Below are 20,608 nucleotides of genomic sequence, written 5' to 3'. Positions count from 1 at the left end.
AAACAACTATTACAAATATAAAAACGTAATCAACAGTTTCTAAGGTGTTTAGTATCGGCAAAAAACGAAAGTTAAATATTGATAAAAAAATTATAGTGTTGAGTCTTGATTTAATAAATTATAGCCTTGATTAGTTTATATCTAACGTTGCATAAACTATGGAATGCAATGTCGCTTTTATGGGGATTATGCAAGGCGTTAAAGGCAATTCTGTGAATTATGATGATTCAGACAAAATTATTCTTGTAGTTTAAATGTGGCATAATAAAAAAATATTTAAATTTGCAGTTTCCTCTATATATTTTATTGTATGTTTAACGTACCTATTTTTTTAAAAAATATTCTCCAGCATTTTTGTGGAAAGCATTTCCATTTATAAAACGTTTTGTATAAAAGGAATCATAAATGTTGCAAATTTGAAAATCTGCTAAAATTGTATTAACTTTTAAAAAGCAGTAAAGTAGTAGCAAATAAAGGATTTGTCACTTAAATATTCAATTTATATTGATAAGAATTAAATCATATAATCTTCTTCATTTTCTCCCCTTTCACTTCTTTCATTTTCTCGAAAAATTTATAAACTTATCCTCTTAAAATTTTGAGCATAGTTTATAGTATAAAATTTTAGTAGAGATTGTTTCGTAGAAGAATGTTGAAATATTTATGAGACTGTCCACATTTAATGTATTAAAAGTATTTAATTATACATGCCTATTAAGACCTTAGTAAAAATTAAATCTTTTAATTGTAGTACATGTTAAATGAAAAAAACTTAAATAAAATTTACTTACTGAGAGTAATAAAGTATTCATAGATTAAAAAAATACAATAATCTGTATCATAGATTCTGATTCATTATATACTGATAGTTGTTCACAATTATTATACTAATTAATTATTATACTAATTATTATACTCATTCATAATTATTATACTAATTATTATACTCATTCATAATTATTATACTAATTATTATAATCATTAGTTATACTGAACTTTTCACGTCAAATTTCCAAATTTCATGATACGAGTTTGAATAAGACAATAAACTAACCACGATAAAACTAAACAATAGTAGGGAAATTAATATTTCACTATATAAAAATAAATTTTCCACTAATTTGGTGTTTTTCAGTCAGAAATAATTTGTCTTCATTATAACTATTTACATAATTTACCTTATTTTATATGGAACAAGCTAAAAGACATCAAATAAGATAAAACAGTTTTGAATATCTTTAAGAAAATTTATATCTTCGTACTTTTTTCATATTATATTAATCTGTAACAATATTTAAGCAATGAAAATGTATTAATAATTTACATGTTTTAAATAGGTAGGTTACAATAACCATTACCATCCGAATGGACATATTAAGACGAAAACAAATTAGAATAAAATAAGTTTGGAGAAAGTTTTCTATAAGAAATAATTAATTATCAGAAGCTGATATGTGAAGATACTGATTATAATTAAAGATATTTATTGGCTTTTGATGTGCTTACATAAGTGTTTAAGAAATTCTTGCAATGCACTTAATGATGAAAGCAACGATTCAAAGAAATTTATTAAGTTAAGAAAACGCTCTATAAATAAACATCTTACAGAAGTGAAATTTAAATAACATACCCTGGCTCGGCATTTTATTTGTTTTCTTCTCTGCGCAGTCTCGCTAACATCAAAGTTTCCAAATTGTCCGTACAACATGTGGAATGTTTTGCTTTCAGTATAAGCGAGCAACAGGCATTACGAATTTTCGCCTTACTTTCTATAAAAAAAATATTTAATAAACCTACTAAACACTAAATATCTCAAACAGTTTTCTTTTTATTTTTTTATTCCATGCCTGTAATCCATTTTCTTAAAAGAAACTGTCAAGATTGGATATTAATTATATAAGAAGTGGAATTTTTGTGCCGGGCAAATCGCGACCAGCCAAATACAATCTAACGTCTGCCAGTTTGCGCTTGCTGCACCGCTCCGGTGCCAGATTGGTTGCTAAGCAACGGATGCTGCTGCGCCCGCGTGCAAAATGTTGCACACACATGTGAGATTGCTACACGTGGGCCGCCACCTAGCCATACTGGTTTATCTTAAATTAGTTACAAAAAATGTGTTCTCTTAAACCCTTAAAGTTTTTTTGGTAGTCTTCCCCCTTTTCATTTCTTAACGAGAACAATTGTTCATTTTTTTAGAACATTAACGCTCCTCTTTCATTTCTTTTCCTTATTAATGATAGATCTTGACGCATCTGTCTTCGTTCACAAAGGCGTGAATATTTAAGTGGCTGGATGAAAATGATATATAATTTGGAACAGGGTCGTTGTTGTTTAGAGTGATCTCTCTCCCTCTCTTTGTCTCTCAAATATTTCTCTCTTATTTTGCTGGAGAAAGGAATAAATGATAATTTTTTTTTTGTCGTAGTATGTTGAAGATTTTATGAAATATTATATCTCTAGAACAATTTAAAAACTTATCTCTAGAACAATTTAGACGTATAGCAATAAAATGGAAAAAGTAAAAATTTGAAAGCATTTATTTTTCTATGTTTTTGAAGAAAAAAAATATCGAGAATAATATATCTACTGAAAGAGGCAATTCTGCTTCATAAAGTTATAATTGTTTAGTATAAATCTACAGGAGAATATATTTTGCCTTCAATCTAAAAAAAAATAAATGTTGGGTTTGTAAAATTTTATTAATTTCTTTTGTCTAGTCTTGGTTATAGGATTGGTCTTGTTATTACACATTCTAAGTTTGCTAGTTGCGAGCTATTAAAACATATTTATTATTAATTACTAAAATTCTGTTGGAGAAAGGATTCAATGAATTTTTTAGCCTTTCTAGTGTTTATGAAGTAGAAAAATTATGGAATATTATTGTTTAAAATTTTTTATAAAAGTTAAGATAGATAGGAGTAAAACGGAAAAGGTGGAGTTTTGACAGCAGTAATTTGCATATGCTTTAAAAAAAGGTTATGCTAAACAAAAACACTGAGAATTATATATTTAATGAAAAAGACTTTGATTACTAAAGCTATTATTTTTAGTGCAAGCTAGTAAATTAGTACAAATCAAATAGTACGAAGTTGATATTTTATATTTTATTAACACTAAACATACCAAAACTTAATATATATCTATTTCTACCATAGCCTGTCAAATCCAGACTTAACGTTTCTTGATTGAATGTATGAAATATGGATGTTAGGAAAGAAATAAACTTTATTATAATTAAACGAAATTGTGTATTGCCAATTTTTATGTATTACAAACATGAAGAATAAGAATTTTTAATTCATTGCTCAGCTCATTTTTTATATATACAGGGTGTTTCTTATTGTACATTTTCCTCAAACATATTTCTTTTAATTATTATTATTTCTATAATTCTTATTATTATTCTTATAATCATAAGAATATATAGGAATTATAAGAATTATAATTCTTATAATTATTCATATAATTAATATTTTTTTTCTAAGAACTTGTGGTGTCTTGATTGTTTCGACATTTTTCTGGGTAAAAACTAACAGTTAGTTCGAAATGAAGTGAAGCCATCAAAATAAAATGAAAGCCATTTACCAAAACATTTAGATTTTGTCACTTTTTCTTACACAAAAATGCCAATCTAAATTTTTAGGCTCATTCTTGAAATTTGAATTCACAGTTATTCTGATTGAAATAACTACGCAACAGTCCTTTCAGAAGTGTGCAACTAATCGAATGCAATACGTGAACATGAGCTACATCGTAATTTCTGATCCGATAACCATATAAGGCAATAAATTGTTCTTCCGGTCAATTGACCGGTTGTGGTAGAAATAGGTATACGACAAGTATTATTCGAAACAAGCAAAATACAAAAAAAATAATAACAGAATATTAACTGTATATAATTGTTCGAAAAAGTCAGGAAGTCAAATGTGCAAAAACAATAAGATGACAAGCTCATTTTCTATGGAAAAGTTCCTTGTGGTATGTTTAGTTTTTTAAAGGAAAAAATACCCTCATGTTCACAAATTAAAGATGATTCAGAATCATACCAAAATTGAACTCTGAAGAAAAAACTTTACCTGTAGAATTATCACACAAGAATAATAGGCAACTTATAGGAAGCCACCAGGTAACACGGATAGTTCGTCACAATGACGCAAGTGTAAGAAAGTGGTCTGTAAGGAATCGTGAAAAGAAGTAAAATTGTACACCAGCGTTTTGTAGGCCACTCAGTGCCATAACTGAATAGTTAAATCACGGAGGGCGCATGTGGATTATTTTTGACGTTGTAGAATTATCGCTCGGTTAGAATGTAGGCGTATTCAGATGAATGTATCCGAGGAAATTGGAATTGCCGAAAACGTTATTCCTAAACTTTGACAATGATTCCTGAAAATGCCAATAGACGTTGTATTACGGGTTGCCTTTAAGATGCAACGCCCGATGAAGACCAGTGCTTGACAGTTTTTGCCAAAAGAAGCAGACGAAACCACAGCATCTGATCTGTTTCGTCAGCTATCTGCAACAACGGGTACCATAGATTCATGGTAAACTGTGTACCGATGTTTGGTCTATATACTAGCTGGCCTGTCAAATATGCTCCGCTGACAGCAAGTCACTGTCGCTAACGATTATCCTGAAGTATTGAACATGCAATATAGACATCATTACAATGGGCTTGTGCAATGTTTTCCGATGAGTTAGCTTGCAGACTTATTCACGTCAGACTTTCATACGGAGAACGCCAGATACCCGTTACCACCAAGACTCAGTTACGGTGCAGCAGGAGTGCTCGTTTGGGGTAGAATTATACTGGGCTTCAGAACAGATCTGCTCGTTAAAATTGGAATCATGACAGCTAAAATTATCGGAGCAGCATTCTGGAACAATATGTAACTTTATTTAGCCGTGCTATGTGCGTAAAATTTGTGTTAATGAAAGACAACGTCTGTCCTCATCCAGCAAATATCGTACAGGAATGCCTTCAAACTAAGGATATCCCCTGTATGAAATGGTCAGCATTCTCACCTGACTCCAATCTGATAGAGCATGAGTGGGATATTCTTGGCAGATGAGTTGAAGCTTGTAAACCTCCTCTTACATGAGTACCAAAACTTCGGAAAACATTGATTGCTGAGTGAAGTATTCTTTCCCCAAGATCTACTCGATAATTTGATCTCCTGCCTTCCTAGGCTTGTACTATATATATAATTTGCTTTCGGAAGCAAAAATTGTAATCTTTATGAATGGTATCATACGCACATAATCATTTTTGTTCACGAAATGAGCTTTATGATTAAGACACGTTTGTTTTGGTTCTGAACCTTTATTTACCAGAACTGACAGTGTCCTTGTCTTATGGACATAAGTTCAAATGCTTTTTTCAAAGATTTCCTCAATTTTCTTTTGCATGGTGAAGTATTTAAGATTGATTAATCTATTTACACTTATATAAGTTTGCACTTGTTTTAGTTTAAGTAAATTTTATATAAGTTTACCTGTAGCGTGCTATTAAAACATTTTAATTATACATATATGCTTTCCGTGCTATTAACTCGGGAGGACACGAGCCCCCAGAACGAGCATTAAGAAGCGCGGGAATCATGGAATTACCCCAAACTCATTAATACGCTGTTAAGGAACGTTGTAATTTTACGTAATTTTACGTTAGTCTCAGACGTTGTCTTAATAAATCTTAGACTTTGAGTATTTATTGCTTAACTATTTGAAGCTTTTTATTATTCTTTTAGCTACGAAATTTAATAAAATGTAATTATTTACTTCTCTGGTTATTTGTGCATAAATTATTATATTAAACTCCTTATGATTATTTAAATGCAGACATAATTGGATATAGTGATATTTATTTAAATTTTGCTTTCGCGAAGGCAATTGTTACACATAGAAATTTTATATTCTTTAAAAAAGTAAAATTGAGCCAAAATTGTTAGTTCGCGATTTCTCGTGCTAAACTTCCTTTTGACTATATTTTAATTTTCATTTGGGGGGTTCCTGGCAAAAAACCTACCTTGTTGTTTATTGCATTCGCTTCTTGAACTGTATTTTGTCAGATTTTTATAGCGTTTTTGTTTGTTTATTTGTTAAATACTAATTTGCGACCTGCTACGTAGAAACTTTTCATTTTCCTTTTCGACAATGATTTCCAAAATACAAATTAGAAGCTGTCTTTACAAAACAACCTGTATTGTTGCTGTTTATAGTGATTCCTTTTTAAACAAAAATGTTTAAATTTATTTCAATTATTAGCATTAATCTAATTAAAATGTGACTAAAATGTTCATACTCATCAAAATTCACATTTTATAATTGAGTTTTCAGATTAATTGGATTTTTCTCATTGAAATGAAAGAGATGCTTTCGGGAAAGTTTAAAAAAATAATAATTTTCATATTTTTTTTCAAAAAAGATAATAATTTTAATAAATATTAATTTTCTTTATACTGCTGTTAGTAAGTTAAGAAAATTACCAATTTTCATAAAAAATTTAGTAACTTTCATAAAGAATTATTTTCATTAATATTTGTTAAAATCAATAGCACAGCTTTCACGGTTTGTACAGCTTTTCCAAGAAACCGTGAAAGTTTGTTGTAAAAGCTGTGTTATTGATTTTAAAACGTATTTCGTGACAACATGGTTTCATTGAGAAGTATACAAAATTTTCTGAATTACATTAGAGAAGTACGCAATATATGAAGCCTTAAGTTATAGAGAGTAATAAGATTAACGATAGTCCAGTTACAAAATGGAAGAGATATTTTTTTAACATTAATAGTTTATCACTAAAATTTCGATGTTGCAATATCTACGATATTTGTTGAATATGACTATTTTGATCTACACTGTTAGAATTTTCATTCTAAAATTACGGTAAAGTAACCAGCTGCAGTCTGTTCATTCAATTAACCGTAAAGCTTACGGTAAAATCATTTCTTACCTCTTCGGGTTGGAAACCGTTTACAACTAATATGGTTAAAGAGCCATGAGTACCAAACTATACAATTTTTTTTACCATTTGCAACTAGCATGGTTTAAAAACCTTAAAAAAAGAAACTTAACTGTACATTGAAGGTTGGTTTTTCGTTGGAGAATGGCCATTGGAGCTATTTTGTCGTTGAGTATTGTTTTTTCAAGTTAACCTTGGAATAGTACTTAATTAGATTACCTAATGGTGCCATCTATCATTAGAGATAAGAAATACTGATTTTTTTATGTTAGCCTGCTTTGTGGTGCTGTCATCCATGCGGGTATGATAATTTCACATTCAAATAGTCCAGAGTCGCTAATCAAAGAATACAAGACATTGCCAACACCTCATGTGTTAAATGTATGGTGGAAATGTTGTGGTGTCAACGCCGGGACTCGGACTCCAGTTCTTTCGCTTACAAGATTGATAGATCAGCCTTTCCGTTTGTAATATACACACACATACACATGAAAGTGGCTCCATTAGGTGGACCTAGTTTAGAGCGATAAAATGTTGGTTGTTTAACCGTATTAAGTGAAAGCAGCTATAAGCGGTTTTCCTCACAGTTAATAATATGAATACCATATAATTTATGTTTATTTGGCTGTTTTTTTTTTAAATATGGTAAAATAACAATTAAATAAATTGTCATTTAACCATTTATTCTGAGAAATTTCCAACAGCGTAACAATTATGTTTCAAATAAAATTAGTTCTTCAAAAGATCTCATTTCATGTTCTAAAATTTGTAACAAAGGAATTTCATATACATTTGTTTAACTTATATTAAACATTCCCATTTCTTAAGAAAATAACAGTTTATATAAATTTAATAATATAACTTTCATTAAATTGTATTTGAAAATTGCTTCGTAAATAAATTTTCGACGTTGTCGATAGTATAACTCCTGTCATTGAATATTAATATTTCTCCTTAGCTCGTAATATTTATATTCTGAATATCTCATAAGTTTGTATTTTAAATTTATTAGTAGTATTGCTTTATTTTCCAGCTGAACAATATTAATCAAAGAAAGTAAATATTACCTTACACGTCACTATCTTTCGCTTGTTTGAGCAAATTTCTATTCAAAATCTTTATAACTTATTAACGCTCTTTTATTGTACCACGGATGGCTTGCAATTCATTTTACTGCCAAAGAGTAAAGATTAAACAATGAGTCTTTTTTAACTAGAATAAATTGGAATAAATCTTTAATTCAATATTGAAAACTCTGCATGTCTTTTTGTGCTTCTGACAGTGATTCAACAAGCTGAAACTGGAATCAAAGTTATTTGTTTATTCATCTCTTTTCATTACTCTGGAAAATAGAGTTCTGATCGCTACTTTTATTTGTTAATTTTAAAGCAATTCATTTAGAATTCATTTGTTTAAAATTTTCTTTTTTATGCAGTATTAATTTTGTTTAATTTATCATAAGAAATGTTTCAGATACATTTATATGTGGGGGGAAAAAAGATTTGGGAAAAAAAGATTTATATGTGAAGGGAAAAAATACCTTTTTTTTTAATTTTGCATGATAAAAAATTCTGGAATGCTTAGAAGTTAAGATTACTTTAAAATGTAGTCTATACAATAATATTCAGATATGCTGTAAATCTATTATACGGGAAAAGTAACAACGATAAATAACAAATTTGAAGGACTATCATACCTTCTTCGATAATTTAATGCCCGATTTTCTAAAATATTTTGATTTTGAAACCACCTAATAGCGCAATACAAGAGTTAGTGCAGTGCACTGAAAAAAAAATATGGTTAAAATTACCAGAATATGGTAAAATTTACCATATTTCAGGTTACATGGGAACACCAAAAATCTGAGTGAATTTTACCGAAGCGTTTTGGCAAAAGTTTTGGGTAAAACCAACAATAAAAGTTTGTTTTATAATGTAAGATTAAACTTGATAAATGTAACAAGATTTGGCAATTTTTTCATGATACTGTAGAACCTAGCATAAAAACCATTTATTCGGTTAAATTTACTTTTCATTTTTACTAAATATGTTGTTATAAGTGTTACAGCTAAATTTCGAAAACCAGTATTTCGGGTTAACCGTTACCATACAAACGAAATAATTATTAAATGAATGGTTTAAATGCGGTACATTTCGGTTTTATTAACCAGAATTGTTTTTTTCTTATAGAAAGATAATTATCATACAGTACGGAAATAATACTATATTTTTTTTCTCCGTGTGCATTCGCTTATTATTAGGGCTCCCCTGTTTCAAATCTTGATAATTTCTTGCTCTTAACTCATACTTTTCTACTTCACATTTTCACGGGAAATATTGAATTTAAAGTAAAAAGACATTTGAAACTCTAAAAACTGGTACATTTTATCATAATTTTCAGATTTGTTTTTAACTCCGTTCTATATCCTCTTGTCCCTATTTAATTGCCGCAAGAAGTAAAATAACGTAATTTGCGCTCAACTTTTATCGTTTATGTTTTGTTTTTGATAAGTTCTGTTTTGTTGGGTAAATTTTATTCCATCTTCTACGGTCAAACTAATATTAATCAAATGACATTTTTTATTAATTATATTTTGCAGTTTCAAGTGGAACATTTTTCTGATGTTTTTTATAAAACAATTGTTCCGAATTTGCATCAAGGAAGACATTAAATATCTGTTGTTTAAAAACTAGTTTCCTCCTATTATATCACCATCTAATCTATAAAACAACAATTCCTCAGTAGAAAAATTTGTTTATCAGAACAAAAGAAATCAAATTCTAATGAAAAAGGCCTTAAAAGAAAAGTAGTATCACCATGTTACACTGTAAAAAATTCCATTAAAATGTCCATTATGACAATTTGTCCTTAATTTCCATTATGACATCCTGATTGCAGGCACTTCTTACCGTTAAATTCATTTCCTTATCATTTTACGAAAAAAAAAATTTTGATTTGCCATAATTTTTTCAGTGTTTACTGAATCACTGTATTTAAAATATATTATTGTAAGAATTATGGAATAAAATTTTACGGAAGAAATATATTTTACGGATGCTACACTAAGAGTGCCAGTACTTTTTACCGTAATTTAATCCTATTTTTTCACATTGTAGTTTAAAACAAAACAGTTTTTAAACTAAACCGAAAAGGAAATTAAGGAGAATGTTTCACGATTGCGTAGATAAGGATAAAGCCGCCATATTTAAACCGAAAGAGTGAAACCATAGGTTGTCGACCATTATAGACCAAACCCTACTTTTCATGACGAACATTTTTCTCCTCTGAAGAAAAAAAAAAGAATTTTGTTATTCTTTTTAAGCTGTTAAATATTCTTCTTCTGCAGAAGATCAAAATTGCGATGGCATGTCTTCGGATCATCCTCAGGGATGTCTCCAAGATCGTCGCCCATAGCCCATTTTGCAGATCTAGTGCGACGTAAATAAAGTACCTTCCTAACTACCTAACCAAATAAAATGGTAATAATCTGTTTACACTTCTAAGACATTTTTAAATGGCAGTTTATTTTAATGGTTTACAGGACTATTAATTATTTCTTTTTCTAATATATTTTCTCCACTATAACGAGAGGTAAAGAGACATAGATGGTGATTTCAGACATTTCAGTATAGTATTTTAAAGATATATATTAAACTCAGATATATCAAAATATGATGACTGTTTTATCAATCTTTAATGGGAGTAGAGTAGTTTATTTATTTATATGCATATATGGGCTTCTTTGTAAATACAAAGATCGGAATATACTTGTAGTGTTATAGAGGGCTCAGTTTCAGAGCGGTTAGCTGAACAACAATACTGCATGATGAGCTGCAAGTAAAACAACCATATATTACTGGGGCCTCCGTTGGCGTTAGGAGTTGTCTTTTCTCCAAAAGCTCTGAATCTTTGAGGTAGTGGATTCAATATCTTTTTGATATTTTACTAAATTTCGTGTTATGTCTTCTAATTTGTGCTAATGTGACAAGAGACAATCCATTCATTGCATTAAGCACACGAGCGTGTATATGTATCCAAACCATACTTATTTACTTACTGTTATATATCCATCGTTATGCTTTGATTCGAACCGGATACCTCCATTTTAAATAACAATTAGTGAAAAGACGAAACTGTTATAAAAATAAGAAAAAAGCATTACTGTTCCAAATTTTTCTTTATTGTTACACACATGTGCAGGCGTGTGTGTTCAGTTTTGTTATTAGCCCATGTCTACTTGAAGAGCAGATTGCTCAAATCAAAGAAAGACATTTCAAAATGCAAAGATGCATCTATTGTAACATGGAGGTAGCGGGATCGAATCCCACCGCGTCAGAGGAAATATGTTTGCGCTGTATTTCTCTGTCTTGCTCTATCTGTATTTCGTCATGACAAGTTCAAGGACATATAAACTGAGTTTTGTAATAGGAAGGTACTTTCTTTATGTCACAGAGTTATTGGTGACGGTCAGGAAAAAAATCTCTGAAGATGATCCGGAGATATGTCATCACAATTTTGATCCCCTGCAGATGGGATTTTATTCACGGGTCCACTTCCTCAATTTAGACGTTGATCTGAAGTGGAAATAAATTTTTTCCTGGTCCCTGTACCCATGGTACTGTTCAGTGATCAACCACTATCAATTCCACATATTTTACGAACACAAATATCGCATGTACTCGGTGGTTCTTAGCTGAGTCGGGGATCAATCCCAGGCCCCTCAGGAATTGCGTCCGATTCTCTAACTACCGAGCTTTGTAATAAGCTCATAAGTCTGCGTCTAAGTGCGCAACTACAAATAAATAAATATAGATAAATAGATGTGTCTCGGATTAGAGTGCGATTCGAACCTGCTACCTCTACTCTTACATTTTAGGTTGTTACGACAGACCTGTTGCGTAACAGTTAATTAAGCTACTGATTTAGTTAAGCCTAGTCCTTGTATATTTACAAATACATACTCCTTTATAGTTTTAAATGTTTGTAGAACTAAATAGAAACTGACTAAAAGTGCATATACGCAAAGCATATACATATATGGGAAAAGGCAATGCCCATAACTGAATTAAGAAACATACAGGACATTTAACATAAGAAAAGAGGTCGTCTGCCTCGTCTGCCTTCAATCACATTCGCCGAGCGGGAAGAATAAGAATGCCATCTAACCACTGTTTACTTAAAGGGTTAAGAGGAGAGCAATGGTATGCGTGATGCGGTGCGCAAAGATGTGCGCAATGATGTGCGTGCGCATAAAGTGGAGGATACACTTCCTAACCACGAATCTGCAAGAAGGCTAATTTTATGATGTTTTTGCCTGCATATATCAGTCCACTTTCCTTAATAATTCTTTCATTATAGGTCTATTAGGAATTTGACATTTCTTTAGAGAAGTTAATGTTTATGTATTTCAATATGTTTTCCAGTAAACAATTATTTTGCTTAGTCGACCTTAGCATTGTCTTTGAAAATTGTTGGTGCAAAAGAATATTCTTTGTAAATGCTTTAGGCGACAAATCAATGTTATTAGGTTTAGATATATGCGTCTGCATTATTTCTGCAATAATGTCGTTGGTACAATGCCAAATAATCGAATTCACCCGTAGCAAATTAGTTGCTTGGCGTGGTGTTGACTTTATAATAGGTGTTATTGTATATGGATTTTGTGGATGAATGAACTTCCTTGAATTCTTCTTTTCAGCTCTTAAAATATTTTTTTTTCAAAACAAGTTTAGTTTGAAATCAAAATGTTTAACACATTAGAAATTTTATTTTAAGTATATTGCAAAAGAATGTATTTATTATTTTCGGCATTTATCATTTAGATCTAGACTGCCACCAAAAACATTTTTGAGCTAGGAGATCTTTTTTAAACGCTACCTAACTCAGCTTAAATGTTAATCAGTTATGCAAGAAGATTAAGTTTAAAAATACTTGCTTTACATTTTAAAGACATAAACATAAAGTAACAATCGTTGAGAAAGTAGCATGTAATCATTTAAAATAATACTATTTTTACTAGCATTGCTGTTACTACTATTACTTTAACTGTCTAGGGGATATATTGATAAATTCGATTGTATAAAACAAGATTTTGCTAAGCTAGGTTTAGTTTGAAACATTCTTTTTTAACTGCGACATAATATATTTTCGACATACATTCTGTGGATTTAAGATTAAAATTTATTTGCGTCTAAACTGGATTTCAATCTTTTCAGAAAGTTCTTTCGACATAAATAATTATAAGACCATACCATTCAAGTATAAGATTAAACTGATTTGATTTTATTTGTTTCAAACTTTATAGATTTTCGACAAGTAAGTAAGTTCGTTCAAGCTGATGGAAAGAAAGGTAAATGCGATTGAGAAAACGTAAGCTGTAAGTAATCATTCAATGTTGGAATAAAATTGAGTACAGCAGATAGTTCTTTAAAAATAAACATTAATTGGTAACGAAATATCTCCGTATTACTGATATTGTAATGTTTTTTTTTAATTTTTTATTTTTTTATTTCGCATTAGCACAGTACATAGTAGGAAAGCAAACAGGTAAGTTTCATATAAAAGTAATGAATTCATGGTGCTGTTTAAGGTACTAAATCTATATTAATATTGTAATGCCAATATCCTTTTATATGAAGCAAATTAGTTAGGTACATAGTGGTATTTCCTATAAGTATAATTTTTTAAATTTTACTTTATGCGATTTTTTATTCTCGTTCCCCATAAAATGCATAAAATTTTTTTAGTATTCATTTTTAGCATTAGATTTTAACTGTTTGCCCCATAAAACTAAACTTATCATTCACACTGTAAGAATTCCGGATAAAATTCCGGTAAAAAACTACCAGAACTCAGGTTGCCAGTACTTTTTACCGTAAAATTCATTTCTACCGGAACATGTTGCGGAACGAAAAATCTAATATAACGTAGTTTTAACACTAATAATTACAGCAAAAATCACTGAATCTTTCTGATTAAATAAAAATTACGGTATAAAATTTTACGGTAGAACGGAATTGCCGGTGCTTTATATCTTAATTATATCCAGAATATTTTACAGTGTAAATATTCTTAGGCTATTCGTAGACATTATTATTCAAGAACATTCATTAGACTGGTAGAAATATTAATTTACTTTTATCCCAACAGAGGATTTAATTCTATATTTTAAAAAGAACCAATTTAAACCGCTTTATCATTATATAGTTCGGCTTGCAAATTAGTTTTGTTTGTAAAAAAGTTTATTCGTTTGGTGCTTTATGAAATATAAAAATATTTGAAGTTATTTCATAGCATTTTTTTTATTTTCTACCAGGCAACACAATCATCAATTCTGAAGTGTACTGTCAACAAATGTACAAGTTGATTTATTTATTCAGAGAGAAATTTCCGGAATTTATCAAAGGAAAAGCTGAAACTTTTTCACCAAAATATTTTACATCTTGGATTGAGTGAGCTACCCACCATATTCTCCAGATGCTACAGCTTCGAGTTGATACTTGCCCAAATTTCTACAAAGTTTTTTAAGTGGCAAATTTTTAACTTCGAAAGAGAATATAAAAAATGACTCAGATTTGCTTTTTTCCAACAAGAATTAAACGACTACTTAATGTGGGTATCATTCCATCTTTTGAAAAATTCTCACAATTTAGTCTATGATGCCTTCAATATTATATATATATATATATATATATATATATATATATATATATATATATATATATATATATATATATATATATATATATATATATATATATATATATATATATATATATATATATTTCTGGGTATCATTCCTTCTTTTGAAAAATTCTTATGATGTAGTCCATGGTATCACCAATATTCAATATTATATATGTATATAAAAACAATATTTTCTATGTTATATGAAAAACAAGCAGCCAAGTTTAACAATAAACTTTGGCAAAAACAAATAAGTTTCATGTTACAGGGCAGCTTTAAAATGCTATGTTTTAGAGCTCATCCTTCGAAATTCATAATGTGTAGTGTTTATCCAGGATATTAAGTTAAGAGATAGAATAAATAGTACATTCTACGTTAAATGCAAATCTCCCTGTAAGATCCTAGCTGCATATGCAAATAAGATGAGAAAATGGATCTGAAGTGCATTTAAATATGGTGCCATGAATTCTTTAAATATATTCATGTCACGAACTTCTTAAGATGAAAGATTTTAATTCTTTTTTGAAAGATTTAAAATATTAATCTAAATTTCATAGAAACTAGCCATATTTTATGAAAATATATCTTTATTATCTTAACATTATTTTATACTAGTTTGATACACAAAAATAAATGTTTACTGTTTCTAGAACTTCATCTTTCGCAGTTTTATTAATATTAAGTGAAATGAAATAATAATTTTTTATTTCATTTCATATTGTTAACTGAAAATACTGCTACTCGAAATATGAGTTTTTAGTTGGAATCCTATTGTAAATAAAGATTTTATCATAAATTTATAAACTCTAACTGTGATAGTCAAAAAATTTAAATATAATTTTTAAATTAGTTATTATTAGAAATGATATGCTAATAGACTCACAAATACTATTAAACGACAATCAAGTGATTTTTTTCATCTTTCATCTTTTTAAATGCTCATGTACGTATGTAGTATATATATATATATATATATATATATATATATATATATATATATATATATATATATATATATATATATATATATATATATATATATATATATATATATATATATATATATATATATATATATATATATATATATATATATATATATATATATATGATCAATTCACACTGTTTGTTGTCTCATGGCGTTACTAAAACACAGTACAAGGCAGAAAAGAAAGACAAGTTTACAATTAATGAAAAAATCTCAACGTGTTGGAATTAAAGTGACTGCCTGTTCTTTCAAGATAACTGGCCTGTAAATTCGAGGTTGCATCGAGGGAAAGATGTGCTTAGTTTCCTCGATGGCATCAAAAACCATCAAAAACATTTTTTAGTTGTCTTTTGAATAGATTTTGTTTCAAGATATTTTTGGACCAACCTAGATCTGTGTGGTAGCGTGCTGGCGTCCGTAAAAAATTAATAGTTTTATATAGAATTCCAAGAGGTGAAAGAAAATACCCCAATAAAGTCAGGATGCCTTCTTGTTACTATAACCTACAGGGGGAATAACCTGAACTACTGAAAACAACATAAATTTTAGATACAGACGCAGTGGTCTTACGTTCTCTCCATTTATGCATTCCAATTTAATCTAGACTATGATTTTCGATGTATTAACATATAGAGAAAACCAGGGACTCGATACGATTCCTAAAACATAATTTAAGTAGACCGTTGAGTGGATCGAGTTGTTATAGTGTAGTCTAGCATAAGGTTGGATGGCAGCTCATAACTACAATTCTTGCCGGGAGACGCATTGATTTTCTTGATGTATAGGGTGGCTGCGATACTACAACCTTATTTAAAATTATTAAGAGGCAATTTCGGTCTCCAGTTCATTTTTATTTATAACATTACAATTCCACACAAATTGGGAGGACAAGGAATACCTTAAAGCGGAAGGTCTTTAGAGAATTTACTGGATCAACAGACCTGAATACCATAGATCGTGTCTTGGATTTACTTTGGAAGATCATTTGAAACTCGTCATGCCCTTTCAGAAACCTCTTAGACTTGGAACTATTTTAATGGAATGAGATTTGTTGTTCCAACACCTTTTAAACAATCTCATAAAAGCATCAGAGTTCGTAGTGGGATTTGCATTGCCAATAAGGTGATTAAGGGATGTTCATACTGACTGCGATGCGATGCTGATGGCAAGTAATTCGTGATGCCGCATAACTCTTCTTTCTTCCTATCTTTGTTGCAACAAGATATTCTAGAATTGGGTGGTATTCTATTTTTGTCGCTGCAGCAGACCCGAAGAGTTTATCCGATTCCATTATATTTATATTTTCAACCGGAGAATATGGTGAAATAGCACATAATTTTAATGTTTACATATTTTAGAATACAGTAACTTATTTTTATATAAAATATTTCAAAGAGGTTTTTTGTCATATACTTAATTAAATAGAGAAACACTTTCATTAGAAAAATGTTATTTATCTGCTCTGATTGATATAAATCTTCATTATAAGTTTTGTTTTGAATAAATATAAAATAATATAAATAATATAAAAATAATAGCATAAATTTTTAATACCATTCTAAGAAAAAATGTTTAAAAATATATATTGATTGGTATTTATATAGAAATAGTGTTTCTAGCTTAATAAATTCCCTTTTATTTGCTACGATAAATTTTTTAAAATTAATTTAATTTAAAATTAATTTAAAATTAATTTTTTAATTTTAATTTCCAAATCTTATTTGTGTAAAATTTTTGAGTGCCTTTTGTTAATTGCGAAAAATACTTCGACACTTTCTTTAATTTAATCCTCTAAAAATATTTTGAAGCAATTGTTAAAAACTAGTTAAATAAATTGTTTTTAAATTAATTTATTGTACACAATAAAGTCCAATTTGATAATGATTATTATTTTTAAATTATTCATGAACACAGGAATGGAATTTAAATTTAAATACATATCTGTTCACATATTTTTCGCTTTATAGTGATTTTTTTCAAGCAGTAGTGAAACAACAGTAACTAGTCATTTGTACGCAGAATTTCTTATAAATTTCACTGGAATTTAAATTGACATTCAAATAAATTAAGATGTTTAAATTAGTTACTTTCGATAGTAATTATGATAATTTTAAATTGATTTTATTAAATCAAAAATCAAAAATTAAAACATTACTTATTGGATAATCTAAAATATAAAAATAAAATATTCCGAAAAAAAAGCAAAAGTTGTCAGCTGTGATCTGTTGATAATAAATTAGAAAGCTGTTAATTTAAAATCCAGTAATACATTTTTTTCACGAAGAAAATTTTTGCCATTATTCAAATGTAGTTATTTGCAAAAATTGGAATATTTGTTTGATTAAAAAACATTTTTGAAAAACGCTGTCATGCTTCATATAAGGATGCAATACACACGCTAGGGAGAAAAAGCAATTAACTTTTTTATTTTGTTAAATTTGAAGGAAATTATAATTGTTAAAAAGTTTTTTTTCAATTCAATGCTAGTAACTTAATATCTTAGTAATTATATCCTAATAGTTCGATAGTAACTTAATATCTTTGTATATTAAGTTACTATCGAAGAGAAACTGTCACAAAAACTAAAATTTTAATCAAAATGTTTTTGCAAATTTTGGAAAAATTCCTTAAATTTTGAATACAGAAATATTTTATAAATATGGGAATGGTGGATAAAACCGGGTCTTTAAGGGTTTTTTTTTCTTTTCATTAGCAACTTCATAACATAATAGCTTAAATTTTATTTGCATGATAAATAAAATCTTTAGCTCCGAAAGTAAAGTGTTTTAATTTATAAATGCTATATTTTGAAAATAAATCGGTTATTCTTTGGAAGTGGGCTGTTATTGTTGTTAATTTCACGTCGCACTAGAGATGCACAATGGGCTATTGGCGACGGTCTGGGAAGCCTCCCGGGGGATGATCCGAAGACATGCCATCACAATTTTGATCCTCTGCGGAGGGGATGGCACCCCCGCTACGGTAGCCCGACGACCTGCGCGCGAAGTCGAGCACTTTACGGTAGCACAGTTTAACGAGGACCAATACCGCACACCCTCGGTCCCTACGCAGACCGATCCAAGTGGTCACCCACCCGCACACTGACCGTAGCCTGTGATGCTTGACTTCGGTGATCTGCTGGGAACCATGTCTTAACGATCAGTCCACTGCGGGACGGAAGTGGGCTAAAACTCGGTTTTATTCAACATGATCGGATAAAATTGGGAATATATAGAGATGATGAAAAAAAAAATCTTTTTTCCTCCTAAAATATTTTTATAGCTACAATTTAATTCACTGATCTTCTTACACTTGGAAACATTTAGGGGTTTAAAGAGTCACGGGTAGATAAGGAAGATATTTGGAGTTTTTTCTAAATTAAATTAATGGTTCAGATTTAAGGACAGAAATTAAAAATAAAATGTACATCATATTTATTTGTAATATGCCAGAGATTTCATCTGCCTATTGTTGGTTGAGACATTGATAGTTGAGACATTGTATCCAATCTTCCAGGAATCTTCCAGGACTAGAGTGTTATGAAATATATTACTAGGTTATATCAGATTGACAAATACCGGCTTTATTCGACAGTTTCACTCAGCAAGAAAAAGGCAAAAAAGTAGACAAAAGTATTTTTTACAAAACTAATGCAGAAATGGAAAAAAGGCACCCACACAATCTTATAGATCTCATAAAATACAGGGGTTGGACAAAATAATGGAAACACTTCGTTTCTAACCTACTTTCTTATATTTCTCAAAAAAATGCTAAAATAATCAGTTGATAAGTTTAGGCATGTTTAGATCATGCGATTTCTCATATGTATCAATGAAGTTTGAAGATCTTTAAGGTTTCATGTATCGATTAATTACAAACGGAAAAAATGTTTTTGAAAAAATGTTTGCCTTAAAATGTAGTAATAAATTTGTAACTTATAACTATGATTTTGATTATTATTTCTGGTAATTTAGAAAATTGCTTGAAACTTTTTTAAATTTTTAGGATATTCAAATCGGACTTTCTTTGCCAAATACTATTCACTAAAAAATTGAAAAATGCATTTTAATTTTTTTTTTAATATTTTCCGCGCATGCGAAAGGAACTACTTCAATTACCCATATCTTGCGTAGATTTTAACAAATTTTTCTCAAATTTTAAAGCAATAATTTTGCTATAATTTTTAATTGATTCAAAAATTCTGCTAATTTTAATGCTTATTTTTAATGTTATATCAATAAAATTTAAGACAAAACAATTAGATTTTCTTATAAAAATGTCCATATCTTCATAAATATTTAAGCTAGCTTACGAAATTGTGAGTAATTATTGCATATAATAATCAAAATAACAGTAATAAGTTTAAAATTTATTACTGCATTTTAGGGTATAAGGTGTTCAAAAAAATTTTTTCAGTTTCTATCTAATTGTCGTTCCCATGAACCTCAAAAAGTTTTAAATTTCATTGATATGTATGAAAAATCACGCAATCTAATCACTTATATCTCGAAATCTTTTTAAGCAAATTAAAAAATTTACACACAATTAAAAAATTCGTTTATCCAAGGATAATTCCATACAAAAAGTAATTTTTAGTAAATGTTTATTACTTATTTAATTATGTTTGAAAAATGCTGATTTGTATGGTATACAAATTTTTACATCATTTTAAAGAATATGATTTTGCATGGCAATATATAAAATTTTAACGAAATTAGTGTTCCTGAGAAAATAATTAGAAATTAGGAATTTTAGAAAAGCCGTTATTTTAAATTTCGGTTTTTCAGGAACTATTCGACCAATTTCGCTGAAATTTTGTATTTTACCATGTAAAATTATGTTAAAGCTTTTATACCTTACAATTCAATATTTTTTCAACTATCATTAAGAAAATAATAAATATTTACTAGAATTTAATTTCAGCATGGAATTATGTTTGGATAAACGAATTTCATACTTGTGAGCAAGGATTT

The 20,608-nt window shown here is 29.1% G+C and overlaps 1 protein-coding gene across 6 annotated transcripts in view; it reads right to left on the bottom strand.

Moving 5' to 3' along the window:
• The window catches only part of LOC107440096 (SCY1-like protein bma), a 691,298-nt gene that overhangs the window by 190,360 nt on the left and 480,330 nt on the right, over window positions 1–20,608 (bottom strand). For 2 of the 6 annotated variants that reach the window (XM_071187973.2, XM_071187974.2), the window contains exon 1: window positions 1,631–2,031. The exons of the other annotated variants lie outside the window; for them this stretch is intronic. In XM_071187973.2, the coding sequence (XP_071044074.1) occupies window positions 1,631–1,708 (78 nt within the window). In that variant the 5' untranslated portion in view covers window positions 1,709–2,031. Of the gene's footprint in view, window positions 1–1,630; window positions 2,032–20,608 lie in introns of those variants that run through there. 6 annotated transcript variants of the gene reach the window in all.

The sequence above is a fragment of the Parasteatoda tepidariorum genome, chromosome 11, assembly GCF_982258835.1.
Source record: "Parasteatoda tepidariorum strain Cologne lab strain chromosome 11, Ptep-v5.0, whole genome shotgun sequence".
Lineage (NCBI taxonomy): Eukaryota > Metazoa > Arthropoda > Arachnida > Araneae > Theridiidae > Parasteatoda > Parasteatoda tepidariorum.
Note: the sequence above shows the minus strand (reverse complement) of the source record. Positions and strands in the feature narration are given on the sequence as shown.